Source organism: Pistacia vera, unplaced genomic scaffold (genome assembly GCF_008641045.1).
Source record: "Pistacia vera cultivar Batoury unplaced genomic scaffold, PisVer_v2 Contig1027, whole genome shotgun sequence".
NCBI classification, from domain to species: Eukaryota; Viridiplantae; Streptophyta; class Magnoliopsida; order Sapindales; family Anacardiaceae; genus Pistacia; species Pistacia vera.
In genome coordinates, this window is record NW_022195058.1 from 466,668 (window position 1) to 480,820 (window position 14,153).

The following is a 14,153-nucleotide window of genomic DNA, read 5'->3' on the forward strand; positions in this document are numbered from 1 at the left end:
AAAAGTGTTACTTACCTTGGTCTAGAAGGCCTAGCCTTAGTTGGGTCGTTGGAGTCGCCCATTCTAGAAGAAGGCTCAGCCCAAGTCATGAGTTGTGATGCTGGCCCAACGGAAATTGGATCATAAGCTTGGGCCACCGTAGTGGAACAAGCCTGTCTGGGCCTGATAAGGGCCCAGGTGATTTTGACCCCTATAATTAGCCCCCCACTCTCTAAGCTAAAGAGTATTTAGCTTGGAGGGTAGCTAAACTAATGAGAGACTAACCTAGCTAAGAGGCGATCTGTCGGGATGGTCGAATATTCTCTTCAACTGAACAAGGACATCTCGTCTCGGTAGAAGCTACAAGGAGGTTGTTGGTTATACTTTCACAACTTTGTGCAGTTGAGTTCATTCATTTGGTCAAGCCGAGTGCTAGGATGCAATGGGCAATCCTTGTAGCTGCGTCCACTTGGTTGACTAAGCTGAGTGATTGGGTGTAAGAAGCGACCCTTAAAACTAAGTTTGCTTGGTCGGTTGAATCGAATGATAGGGTATGTGGCGCTACCCTTTATGGAGTTCAATTGGCCAATCAGGCCGAGCATCTGCATTTTGTACTTTGAAGAGTCTTGTTTGTTTCTCAAATTGGGAGCAAGTCAATTTGCTCAGGCAAGTCGAGCTTTGTCCAAGTGCAATGGGGTGGCATCAGGAGAACGGGACGTGTGTATAGTAGGGTTTCGTGTATTTTGAGCGGGAGACGAGAAATTGGGGTTACTGAGGTGGTCCTATCGTATGACACATGTACGATTAGGATTTCCTCTTTTTTTTTTTAAGTGGGAAATTGAAGAATCGTAGCCAATTGGTTGTTGCTGCGTGTTGTCCTGGCAAGTTGAGTGATTAAAAGGAGAAGAAACCCATTGGCGACTGTTCATCTTCGTTCCCTATTTCTTTCAAAGATTTCTTTGATCGCTGTCGAAGCTTTTTCAAGAGTTTTTTGTGTTTTGTCACAATAAATCTCTTTTCCTTCACAAAAATCGATTTCTTTTCATTGCCTCTACTTTCCCTTAGTTTTCCAAGCAGTTTAAACACGTTTTAGGATCGTTTTTCTTTGGGTGGTTTGAAGTACCGATTTTTCCTTTTTGGTTTCTTTGGAATTTTGTGGAATTCCCAGAGGTTTGAGGTGATATCTTTAGATCTGGCTAAATTTTGAGGATAGACTCAATTTTTTGGGACGATTTTGGTAAGTGTTTTGAAATTTTGGGAGAAAAAGCTTTGAAGGATTTGGATTTAGGAGCATAGGCACTGTTGGGAAAATTTCTGGAAATTTTGAGTTTGGTTTGTGGGAGAAGGAAGAGTCGATTCATTCACTATCACCATTCGGCATGCCTGGGGCGCTTGTCCGAGTCGAGTGATAACCTCTGAGGTTGCTTGCAGATTCATTCAACCATCCAGTCGGTCTGCCAGACCAAGCTGATTGTAGTGTTAGAGAGTACAACATTTGAACACACAATGTCGGATACTGAGTCGAGTGGGGATAGTCAGGGTGAGATGGAGAGGGGAGGATAGTATGAGAATGTCCCCACTATGGTGGTGTTGCCGGAGGCAGGTACCGTGCCTGTGGGAATCCCTAAAGGGTTAAGTTTAGCTAGGACTGATCCGACTGTTGTCGAGTCGAGTGGCAAGGACTCTAACGGGCAAGGGGAGAGTGGGGACGATAGCGATGAAGAGCCAAACAAGGGCGAGCCTTCTATAAGTGGGACTACGAGGGATAGATTCAACTGGCCGAGTCGAGGGATCTTGCCATTGGAATATCCCCCAGAGCTCACTCTGAATGAGGAATGGAGGATAAGGACAATGTACCATATCCCTAACTCGGTCGAGACACGTCTACCGAGAGATCATGAGCGGGTCAATTGGGAGGTACCAAGATGGATCGCTATGCATGATATCTACTTCTATGATGCGCTTAGGTTGCTAATTCCTCACTTGGTTTGGGAAGTATTGAACCACTTCATGATAGCCCCGACTCAGTTCATGCCAAATGGTTAGAGGTTGTTGATAGCATTGAAGCTTCTCTACACTATGCACCAAGTGGGGTTTGACCTACATGAGTTCCTCTATTTTTATTATTTGAAGGAGCATGACACCGATAAGGGTAGATTCTCAGTCACCCTAAGGCATGACCGAATCCACCTGGTGACGTTCCTACGATTGAGTGATAAGAACTGGAATGGGAAGTTCTTCTTCGTGAAGGGTGGTGCAGTCTTTGGAGAGAGAGGGCAGGGCGACATACCCTTTACATAGAGGGCGGCTGGTTAGTAACTTTTACTTGTCTTTTGTTTTGAGTATTGAGCCTTATCTTTCATTATTCTACAAATCCGAGGTTCAACAAGGCTAGGCAGAGTGGTGACAATTTGGACATGCAAACACGAGAATTACTTGCTATACCATTGAAACTGAGAGATTGGAGAGTGCTCTTGCAAGAGGCGAACCTTAGGGTGAGTCATCTTTGGAGCAAGGTTGCTGCACTACAGAGAGGTACACTTTTCCCTTTGCTGAAGCAGACATGGAACGTTTTGTTGACGCACTACTACAATCACATCTGCTTCAGACATTCATTTCTTCATCCTCTAACTCCTGGAGAGTTTGCCTTGTAGAGAGATTGATGAAGAATATTAACGTTGACATGCCAAATGCGAGCGAGGCGATCACCCAATGCCGAGCTAAGAGAAAAAGAAAGTTGGCAGCTAGGTCGAGTGAAAATGTCCAGATGGAATGAACTGAGTCAATCCCACATACTGCACCACCTAAGACCGGAGCTAGGTTGTCGAAGAGTGTCCAAATCGACGAGGATGCTGAGAAGATGGTTGTCACATTTCCGATGACTGCTTCTATCTACTCTAATGCAACTGGGATAGGGAAGCTAGCCGACTCTTTCATGCTACCCATGGATGAGAATCGGTTGGATCAAATGGGAATGAGTGCAGTTGCTGAATGGGCTGTGGCTTGGCAGTTTTAAGTAATTTTTATCTTCGAACGCTTTGTTCCATAAAGAACTACTTCTAACTGTTCGGTTTTTTGCAGGCTCTGACAGGGAGTCTATATCTGAAGAAGGTCGTCGTTGCCCAAGACGCAAAGATCCAAGACTTGACCAAGTCCAACATGGGCCTTCGCACTCGAGAGGCTTCGACCTTGAAATTATCGAAGGAGGGTGTTGCCAAGCTACGACAAGCTGAATTAGAGTTGGTAGAGCTGAACAAAACGTTGGTGGAGAAGTAAAAGGCGTTGGCCAAAAGGGATGAGACGCTTGCTAAAAAGGAGGAGGAGTCGGTCGCTCTTAGAGAGCGATGCCAATCAATTGCCACCGACGCCATGATCAAGGCCGACACTAAACTAATAAAAGAGTACAAAGCGAGCAACACTTCCCACTAAAATCCCAACGAGGATATTGAATTGTGGGAAAAGATTGAAGTAGAGTCGGCTAATGGGGGCAATGGAATGGAGAAAGGTCAAGTTAAGACTGAGTGCAAGGATGCAATGGACGACTTTGCTGGAGACTTGGAAGGGTTGCTTACTGAGTCAATTGAGTCTCTTCCTTAGGATGACTCGGCGATGGAGGCTTCGACGAGCAAAGGAAATGAGGTCGAGCCGACTGTAGGGCATTCAACTCAAGTCTCTTACTTTGGGTGTTGAACACCCATGGCTATGTATTCGGATCAACCCCTCTGGGGACTTTAATAAAATTTGATATTTTGCTGATTGTTGTAGTCTTGTTGAGCTTTTGAATTATTGTTTACTGCCATCTGGGTGTCGTCGGTGCGACCGATCGATGGTGTATTGATATAGTTAATACTTGGTTGAAGTAATAACTGGCTGATTCAGTTGCTTTGGCTGAATGATTTTGCGTTGTCCAATTGACAAAATTTATATATGTTGGGGCGGATTTCAAGCAGGTAGAACCTATATCACACGTGAACTAAGTTAGCGCGACCGACTTTGTGTTTAAACATTCAAGGGCTATGTATCCCAGTTGGCATGGCCAACTTTGTAGTTGAAAACATTCGAGGCCTATGTGCCCCAATCGGCATGATCGAACCAACTTTGTAGTTGAAAATATTCGAGGGCTATATGGCCTAGTCGACGTGACCGGATCGACTTTGTAGTTGAAAACTGTCGAGGGCTATGTGGCCCAGTCAGCGTGATCGATTTTGTAGTTGAAAACATTTCAGAGCTATGTGGCCTAATTGGCGTGACCGACTTTGTTATTAAAACTTTGCAGCATAATAGTTGAACATAATTTTCTCTGAATAGTTCTTTTTATTGATTCAAGGCTTTGAAGCTGACTGTCGTTGAAGAAGGTGAACATTCCCGCTCATCCCTTTGAAAAAACAAAAAACAAAAAACAAAAAGGAGCTACAGAAACGAAGCTAAGTTGTGGTTTGTCACAAGTGATACCGTTTGAGGTGAATGGCGTTCCAACTGGGGCTGATATCCTTGCTCTCCAATGATTGAAGCTTGTAGGCACCCTTGCCGACTAACTTGGTGATCTTGTACAGGCCTTTCCAAATGGGATTGAGCTTGCTAACGTTTATCTCCTTTGTGTTTGAAAGACTTTTCGAAGGACCCAGTCGACTTCTTTGAATGACCTCACTCGGATTTTACGGTTGTAATGTCGGGCTACCTGTTACTAGTAGATAGTGTTTCTAATCTATGCATGTTCACACAGCTCATCAATGGTGCCCAAGTTGTGGCATAAGTTCTGGCTGTTTGATTCGTTGTTCATCCATTGAAGCCTGGGAGACGGGTGACATTTTTGTTGGGATGACTGCCTCAAAGTCATATACAAGGGAGAAAGGAGTTTTGCTTATGGATGAGCGGGCGGTTGTTCTGTAAGACCATAATACTCCTGATAGTTCATCTGCCCATGCTCCTTTTGCTTTTTGAAGGCGCTTCTTTATAGTTTGCATGACCGCTTGTTAGATGACTCGGCCTGACTGTTTGACTGGAGGTTTTGGGGAGTTGAGAAGCTGAGCATAATTCCTTATGTTTCACAAAAATCTCTAAAGCTAGAGCTGATGAATTAGGACCCATTGTCTATGACTATTTCCTTTGGAATCCCAAACTGATAGATTACGTTCTTCCAGATGAAGCCTTTTACCTCCCGGTCTCTCACTTGGGCGAATTCTTCTACCTCTATCCACTTTGTAAAGCAGTCTATTAAAGCCAACATATACACTAGCTGCCCAGGTGCGGTTGGAAGCTTGTCCACTATGTCAATTCCCCATTTCATGAATGGCCAAGGGGTCAAGACGAAGTTGAGTCATTCGGGGGGAATGTGTAAGACGTTAGCAAATCTTTGGCAGTTGTCGCACTTCTTGAAATATGCAACTGAGTCCGAGTGCATGGTAGGCCAATAAAAACTAGAGGTGATCACCTAGTGTGCCAGATTGTGTCCCTCAGCGTGCCATACTATGTCCCTCAGCGTGGTTTCCACATTCGCCTTCATGAAGCTCTGCTAGTACATACTAGGCTTCTTTTGGAGTTATGCATTTGAGGTATGGGCTGGAGAATGAGTTCTTCGAGAATTATTCCTCATAGATCGTGAATCGGGTGGCCTTAGCCCTCAGACGGCGTGCTTCATTCTTGTTTACAAGGAGCTCATCTTTCTCTAAGTACTTCAGGATCGGAGTCATCTATGAATCGGCTAGCTTTATGTTCATGACCTCTGAAGGTTCGTTGGGGACCATTACTGCCTCGGATGGAGGCTCTTTCTAGTTGGCTGGCTATTGGAGGAAAAGAAGTGAGATGGAAGGGTCAGACGTACCTTGAAGGGCTGAGCTGAGATTGGCGAGTGCATCAACATGTGTATTTTCTGTTCTTGATACTTGGGTGATCGTGAATTCTTTGAAGGCATACTGCAACTACTTCACCAAGTTTAGGTAGGCTGTCATCTTTGAGTCTCTAGCCTGGTAGGTCCCTTGAAGTTGATTGATTACCAGTTGAGAATCAGACTTGACTTCTAACCTTGTTACCCATATCTCTTTCGCGAGTGAGAGACCAGCTATCAAAGCCTCATACTCAACCTCGTTATTTATGCATTTAAAGCCACACTAGATGGCCCATTGGATGATGTCCCCATCTGGAGTAATTAGCACAATTCCCAAGCCGCTGCCGTTTACATTGCTCGATCCATCGACCAAGAGTGTCCACTTCAAAGGCGTCTCACTTGATAGGCATAGTAGCTCTTTCTCTGCTTGAGTAAAGTTGCAAGTGGTGAAATCTGCTATGAAATCCGCTAATACTTGGGACTTTATGGCTGTGTGCAGTTGGAATGAGATGTCGAATTCACTTAGCTCGACCGTCCATTAAGTGAGTCGCCCCAAAAGCTCGAGCTTATGTAGAATCTTCTTGAATAGATATGTAGTGAGCATAATTATGGAATGACACTGATAATATAGTCGAAGGTTCCTAGAGGCGTGAATGAGTACTAGGGCCAGCTTCTCCAGTTGATTGTATCGGGACTCGACATCAAGGAGCGACTTACTCATATAGTAGATTGGTAGCTGCTTCCCATTGTCTTTTCTAATCAGGACGGCTAAAACTGCCAACTTCGAGACTGTCAGGTATGTATACAATTTTTCTCCAATTCTTGGTTTAGAAATTAAAGGTGGATAAGTCAAGTACCTTTTGAGTTGTTGCAGAGCTTCTTCGCAGGCTGGGGTCCATTCAAACTGCTTTGACTTTCGAAGTATTGCGAAGAAGGGTTGACACTTGTCGTGCGGTTGAGAAATGAATCTGCTTAGTGCAACCACTTTTCTAGAGAGACGTTGAACATCTTTGATGCATGTCGATGATGGGATGTTTAGGACAACTCGGATCTGATCAGGGTTAGCTTTTATCCCACGTTTAGTCACCATATATCCTAGGAACTTACCAGAAAAGACTTCGAATGAACACTTGGCGGGGTTGAGCTTCATGTTGTACTTCATCAGAACTGCAAACGCCTGAATAAGATGGTCTAGATGCTGCTCAGCTAAAAGTGACTTGACAAGCATGTCATCAATATATAATTCCATGGTAGTCCCTAGGTGTTCTGCGACAATCTTTTTGACAAACCGTTGATAAGTAGCCTCAGCATTCTTGAGCCCAAACGACATCACTTTGTAATAGTAAGTGCCCCTCTCTGTGATGAATGAAGTTTTCTCTTAGTCGTCCGGATGCATGAGTATCTGATTATACCTTGAGAAGACGTTCATGAAGCTAAGCAACTCGTGAACGACTGTAGCGTCGATCAGCATATCGATGTGTGGCAAAAGGAATGAGTCCTTGGGCTCTATTCAAGTCTGTGAAGTCTATGCAGACTCGCCACTTCCCATTCTTCTTTTGAACGACCACCATGTTGGCTAGCCAATCGATCGGGGTAGTGGACCTCTAGAATGAGCCCATTATTCAAGAGTTTTTTTACTTCTTCGTTGATCACTCGGTTTCGCTCTAGAGCAAACTTTCATCTTTTTCTGCCTTACCGGGGACAGTCTGGGTTGACCTAGAGATGGTGCATGATTGCTTCAAGATTGATCCCTATCATATCTGCATGGGACCAAGTGAAGTAGTCGTGATTCTCTTGCAAGAAGTTGATCAGTCGCTCTCTGATTTCAAGACTCAACCTTGATCTTATTTGAGTCTTCCGATCAAGGTGATTGAGATAAATATGTACTTTATCCAATTCTTCCATTGAGGGTTAATTCGGCTCGCTGGGTGAGTCAGACTCGTCTGTAATTGCTATAAGGTATTGGACTTTCCTTTGAAGACATTTTTGTAACATTCTCTAAAGGACTCGGGTCGCCCTTGATCTCTCTTACTCCTCATTTAGTAGGGAATCTGATTGTCTGATGGAAAGTTGAAGGGACAACTCTCATGTCATGGATCCAAGGTTTACCTAGAATGACGTTATAAGGTGAGGGGTAATCCATCACAAGGAAGATGGTCTGTCGATTTACTCCACTCGTATAGACAGGCAGGGTTATCTCTTTGATAGTATACTTTGCTCAAAGCTAAATCTGACTAGGATGGTGGGACGCCTATTAATATCTTATTCGTCCATGCCCATTGTCTTAAACACCTCTAAGAAGAGAATGTTGGCGGAAGATCCTCCATCTACAAACACACTCTATACCAGAATATTCGCTATTTGCAACGAGATAACCAGGGCATCATAGTGCAGGGCTGCCAAGGTGGCTGGCTCATATTCTTTGAACTGGATGACTTGCTGAGTAGGCTTCTGTGTGGATGGATGGGAAGAACGAGCTTCCAAATGATAGTTTGCTCGGGGTATGCCTTTTTGCCGAGGAGTAGCTTACTTCGCTAATCTCTAAACCATCTGATATCATATTGTAGAATCCTTCCAGCTTTGTGTCAGGTAGAGGGGAGGACCAATTCTTCTCGTTTGTATTTTTTATTGTGCTTTTACCTTTATCGGTCAATAAGTCACGAAGATGCCTTCTCTTAAGTAAGGTCGCGACTTCCAATCTCAAAGCTATGTAGTCGACAGTATTATGTTTGTGGTCATGGTGGAATTCGCACCACTTAGTAGTGTCTCTCTTGACATTCAATCTCAGCTTGGGTAGCCACTTAACTATTGGATCCATCCCCTTCATTATGACAGCCACTTATGCTAGCTTGACATTGAGGTTGTACTCAAGAACCACGAACTAAGAAGAGCTGGAAGGTCTATATGTAGGCTGAGGTGGTGGCCAATCATACGGTTTCTGATTGTTTTTGTTGGAATTCCGTGCTGGGACTGAGTTGTTTGCTTCATATTGTCATGTTTCTGGGCACCTCTCACTACGATTCTGTCGACGTTCATTGTAGGATGTGTACCTTCTACGATTTACCTCATTTTCTTCCCACCGTATCTGAATGATCACTCGGGCCAGGGTGTCCTCCATTGAATTGCAGCCCAATTTAGTGAGGTCTTTATAGAGTTCCCTATCGAGAAGCAATTCCTTTCTAAAAGCATCTACTGTAGTTTCAGGATGGCAAGATGGGATTGGTATCTTTTCTTTATTGAACCAACTGACGTACTCACACAGCAGCTCTCCTCTTTTTTGATAAATCTTGTATAAGTTGGATGATAGCTTGTCTAACTTCTTGCTACTTGCAAATTGCTCAATGAATACGTCGGTGAGCTGAGCGAATGAGCCTATAAAGTTGTTGGGGAGGTTTGTGTACCATTGAAGGGCTGGCCTTGATAAACTAGAACCGAAGCTCTTGCACATGCATGCTTCCCTAAGGTCCCAAGGTATGGAAATGGCAAACATCCTCTGTTTGTATGAAGCTATGTGATTGTCTGGATCAGTCATTCTGTCATATGGTTTCATATTTGGGATGGAAAATTTGGGGGCACTCAGCTAAGGCTATGGAGTCTACGAAAGGTAACTCGACATAATTATGGGGAATGCTCTTCTTGGCTAAGACAGGTACTCTAGGTATCATCTCATCATAGCTTCCATGTCAGCCAGCTTTTTTTCTAATATCTATTCAAGAGGGGAGGCTGTAGACAAAAGGTGTGGTTCATGGTTTGGGGTTGTGTGTTTCTTTCACTCGGTCTGGTAAGACGAGCCGAGTCGCTGTGGTAGGTTTAGTGGTTATCTTGTGTTTTTAGGATTCCATTCATCCCTTTAGGGTGAATCATCCCAAGTTTTATTGTTTGGGTACTTCTACCAGCATGGATGGTTAAAGGTGTAAGCCGAGCGGTGTTTGGATGGATCGATCGGTCGACTCGTGAAGGTGATCCGAGCTAGAGGGGTCTTGGATGTATTGTTGATCACTGAAGCTGAAGGGTTGGTCAAGATTGGTGATATTTGGTGGCCGGTGGCTTAGGACGGTTGAAGTGATTTGGTCATGGGTAATTGAAGGATCGGCTGATAAGGCGCATGTTTGCATGGCTAAGCTTGTTGTATCTGTAACGATGGATGCTAGTCCATCCGTCATGGATGACTGGAGCTGGGAAGACTAGGGGTCAGAAACTGAGATTCTAGGGTCTGGGGTTGTTAGTCGCTGCATGGGGTTTATCGAGACGCGAAAGCGGTTCTTAGGTATTTGATTGAATGGGAAATCAAGAGAATAAAACTGGTTTACCTTTTGCTTTGATTTTCAACCCGAATGTTGTTATTCTTGGCTTCCAAAGCTGTGACTTTGTCGGCTTATTGTTGCATGAGCGCCGAAAGAACCTCGACCTTAGTCACGAGATCTGCCGAGGCTGTATCCGTGTTTTTAGCCATTGCGTGACTCTTTGTAGAGCAAGATTTTGAACAGAGGTCGATTGCTAGAGGCCCCGCAGTGGGTGCCAAACTATAGATGCTAAAATCTACGGTTGCGAAAATAGGGTTTGATCCCTTGCGGTTAAGGCCACTGACAATCCGCTGTACCTGCACACAAAGCAAACAAGCATGGAGGTTACTTGGACACCAGTGTGGTGTCTGCCATAGGCACTCTGATGCTCAAGTCAGTAAGGCTGAACGGGGTAATTTAGTGAGGGTAAGGGAAGGAAGGGTTACCAGAGGTCAAGTCGGAGACTAGAACCACGACGTGGTAGGATAACTCCTAGGATTAAGAGCTTGGGTGTTGGTAGGTGATATTGAGGCTGAATGCCTAAACAAAGGAGTGACCTCTGTTTATATAATAGTTGTAGGATCTTTGTATCCTGATAGGACTCTGAATCTTTAAGGGAAGAGGTCTCGTGAATATGAAAGATCTTGATTCACTTGACTTAATAGTAACATGAGTCTTAATTTGCCTAAGATACGGAATCTTAGGCGTTTAGGATAGATTGAAATAGGAAGTGTTACTTACCTTGGTCTAGAAGGCCTAGCCTTAGGTGAGCCGCTGGAGTCGCCCATTTTGGAAGAAGGCTCGACCCAAGTCATGAACTCTGATGTTGGCCGAACAAAAATTGGATCATAAGCTTGGGCTTCTGTAGTGGAATAAGCTTTTATGGGCCTGATAAGGCCCCAAGTGATTTTGACCCCCACAAGTTTTTAATTGATCTTCTAGACTCTAGAGTTTTAATTGGAGGATTGAGACTGTTTGGATGAAGAGAAAAACGAAAGTGAAAGAAAAAAAAAATGTACAAAATTGAGACCACGGTGAAATTTTTAATCAAATTAGTGGGTTTGGAAAATCAGTTCCCAGTTTTATGATAATTTGGGCTAAATAAGCCCGGCCCAAGGCCCATAACAGTAAATTTAGAGTTGAAGCTTAGGTCATAACACCAAGACGTCAAATAGTATTGGTGGTGACCGGCACTTTTCAATCTTCGTTTTGAGTACCGAAACTCCGAGACACAGCGAGATGGCGTCAAACGCAGCGGTGCCGTTTTGGAGAGCAGCAGGGATGACATACATTACATACTCTAACATTTGTGCGAATCTGGTGAGGAACTGCCTCAAGGAACCCCATAAGACTGAAGCCATCAATCGCGAGAAGGTTCACTTTTCAATCTCTAAGTGGGAAGGTGGAAAACCCCAGAGGCCTAGTACGTTTTTTTCTCAACCGGATCTACTTTTTAGTTGATTTTTTCATTTGGTTCTTTGGTTCTTTGGTTTTTGTTTGTTTTTCGATGTTTTGAGCTCGAGAAACCCTAGCTTTGCTAAATTGGAAATGGAAATTTAGGAACAATCCCATCTGTAGGATGCTTAGTTATCGATTTATTCCAATTATATGGGTCGTTTTCTATTCTGGGTTTTTTATTTTTTCAGTCTTTGAAGTCGAAAAACGTAGACTTTGGTAGATAAAAATTGGAACTTTTAGAGGATCCAATCTGTGATAGTGTTGAATTGTTGATTTATATTTATTGATTTGGGTGGGTGGGTGGGTGGTTGATCTTTCTCTGTTTGAAATTTGAGAAGCCAATTCTTTGTTAGATAAAACATGAAAATTTTGAAATATGGAAGTCAGGGCATGAGTTAGTAATGGTGATTCTTGTTGCCTTGTGGATTTGGCTTAATTTATTTGGTTTTAATTAATTGATTGGTGAATTGTTTAGGAATTACAATATGTGGCTTATAAGCTGTTGTGGAGGATTGTCCACATTTAATTGTGGGTTTCTAAAGAAAAATGAGGGTTATTTTTTATTAACCTCAGTTAGCTGTTAGCTACTGGAGAATCAACCTTTGTCTTTTTACTCGCGTCTTATATATCCCTTTCTTTATTTTGTAATGTTGCAGCATATTAGATTAGCTACGTGTGACAAGTGCAAAACATGTTATGCATTCAATGGTTTTGAAGCAGACTTGTAATGACATAGCTTATATGTACTTTAGTTTATAGTTCATGATTTGGAGACTTGCAATTTCTCTTTCATTACAGACATTGTTTCTGGTTTTGCACTAGTTTTGGGGATGACCTGACCTTATGGCTATTGATTCTTGCCCTTTGTTCTTCTATTTTCGTTGGCTTTTATCTGATTTCGGCTAGCATCCGCTTTTTTGGTATTGTCTTTGTTGATTCTAATGGATGATTGGTGTGGTAAGTGGGGCCTAACATTTCTCAACCAAATTGTAATCATGTTATCATTTCATGCCCTGCTTTCCTTCTAGAGAGGTCCAGTTCGTTTGTAGACCATTTAACAGTCAAGCTCCTTGCATGATTAATTTCTGCCAACTTGAGAGGATGATTGGGCCAATTCAAATGGAATTGCTTGGCTTTCAACACATTGAAGTCTTTTGCTGGAATCATCCCTTATGAACATACATTAGTTCATTTTATTTAGCTTCACTTATGCTTTTACATGGCTGAATGATAGATTCATAGGTTGGATGTGATTATTGGAGCCTCCATTTGAAGGAAAGAAAAAAGTTAAGCTTTTGTTATTAGACAAGCCTAGATTTTAGAGGCTTTGTGACGGACAAAGGGAAGTAAAATATGGAGGAAAACATATATTCACATATACTTATTATTGGTTGAGAATCACTTTGCTTATAATGTGGGAAGTAGCTTTGGTCTTATGGAGATGTTAGGTGTTGGCTGTTTTTAGGCTATTTGGTGTTTAGGGGATAGAAGTATTTTTTAATACTCTAGTAATAAGGGTTGGTTTCTTATGAGATATACCTCAAATCCTTGCATCTTAATGGGCTTTGGTTTCCTAACAATTTCAAGATTTGTTATTCAGATAATTGAAAATTAGTTTTAGCTTAAGTTCGGTGTTATTGTGTTTTTCATCAGTGGTGAGATTTTGGTCATTAGTGTTTGATCGTAGGTCATTATCACTGTTACTTTGACTTTTATCATTAATTACTTTTCTTACTTGTTTCTGATGAAAAAAATATTCATATGAAGGATCAACATAATTACCTCAGCTAGCAATTTCTTCATTATCTCAGTATTACCTGCATATTGAATGGAAGTAAAGCTAATACATTGCATGAGCACTTAAATTGTTCCTAGAACATGTATTGCTTTCTCTGAAGCCAGTGATCTACCATTTAGGCATTCTTTATATATATATATATATATATATATATATATTTCATTCCACTTTCCTCTAGACAAGTAGTCTGATCACTTACTTTATGGTTATTTTTATCAGCTATTCGATCTGATTCACCTGAAGCATGAGTTGGGATGGAGAATTGCTCTTTGAATGTCATCATGGAGTGATACATCATTTACTCGGAAAACCTCCTTCTGTTTTGTCATTTTGGTAGATTTAATTTTATCAAGTCTTTGATGCTTGGACCTCTCAAACAAGATTTGTATTTCTTGTTTTGCATGTTAATGCATATGTAATAATATAATTGGCATCTGTTTTTTGAACTATACTTTTTACATTAATCTTTTTATGGAAATTGATGGAGTACTCCATTTTCCTTCGTATACTGCTGTAGTATGATGCTGGAGTTGTGGAAATTTTAGCTCTTCCGAAATCAGTAAGATCTGCCTGTATTTACGCTAAACCCCAACAGAGTAAACGAAAATTATCTTCTTTTTTTCTTTTTGATAACAAACATGAATTTTCTTAGGTGGTGCTTTGATAACAAGTCCAGTAACCCTTTTTCAATCAGTAGTAAGATTATGATTATGATTTTAATGTTTCACACCGTTTTATACACATATATATTTTTTTCTTTCATGCATTGAAGCTTTGTTGAACCAGACATGGTAGAAACATAAAATAAGTT

At 42.1% G+C, this 14,153-nt stretch overlaps 2 protein-coding genes across 2 annotated transcripts; one reads left to right on the plus strand and one right to left on the minus strand.

The window, feature by feature from the left end:
* Positions 1 to 8,795: 8,795 nt before the first annotated feature.
* Positions 8,796 to 9,335, minus strand: LOC116123188. The gene has a single exon (XM_031408997.1). The coding sequence runs from the start codon at positions 9,333 to 9,335 to the stop codon at positions 8,796 to 8,798; it is 540 nt and encodes a 179-aa protein (XP_031264857.1).
* Positions 9,336 to 11,289: 1,954 nt separating this feature from the next.
* LOC116123265 (ATP synthase subunit epsilon, mitochondrial) lies at positions 11,290 to 13,848 on the plus strand. The gene is made up of 2 exons (XM_031409060.1): positions 11,290 to 11,509; positions 13,562 to 13,848. The coding sequence occupies exons 1-2, from the start codon at positions 11,326 to 11,328 to the stop codon at positions 13,588 to 13,590; spliced, it is 213 nt and encodes a 70-aa protein (XP_031264920.1). The 5' UTR covers positions 11,290 to 11,325; the 3' UTR covers positions 13,591 to 13,848.
* Positions 13,849 to 14,153: the final 305 nt, after the last annotated feature.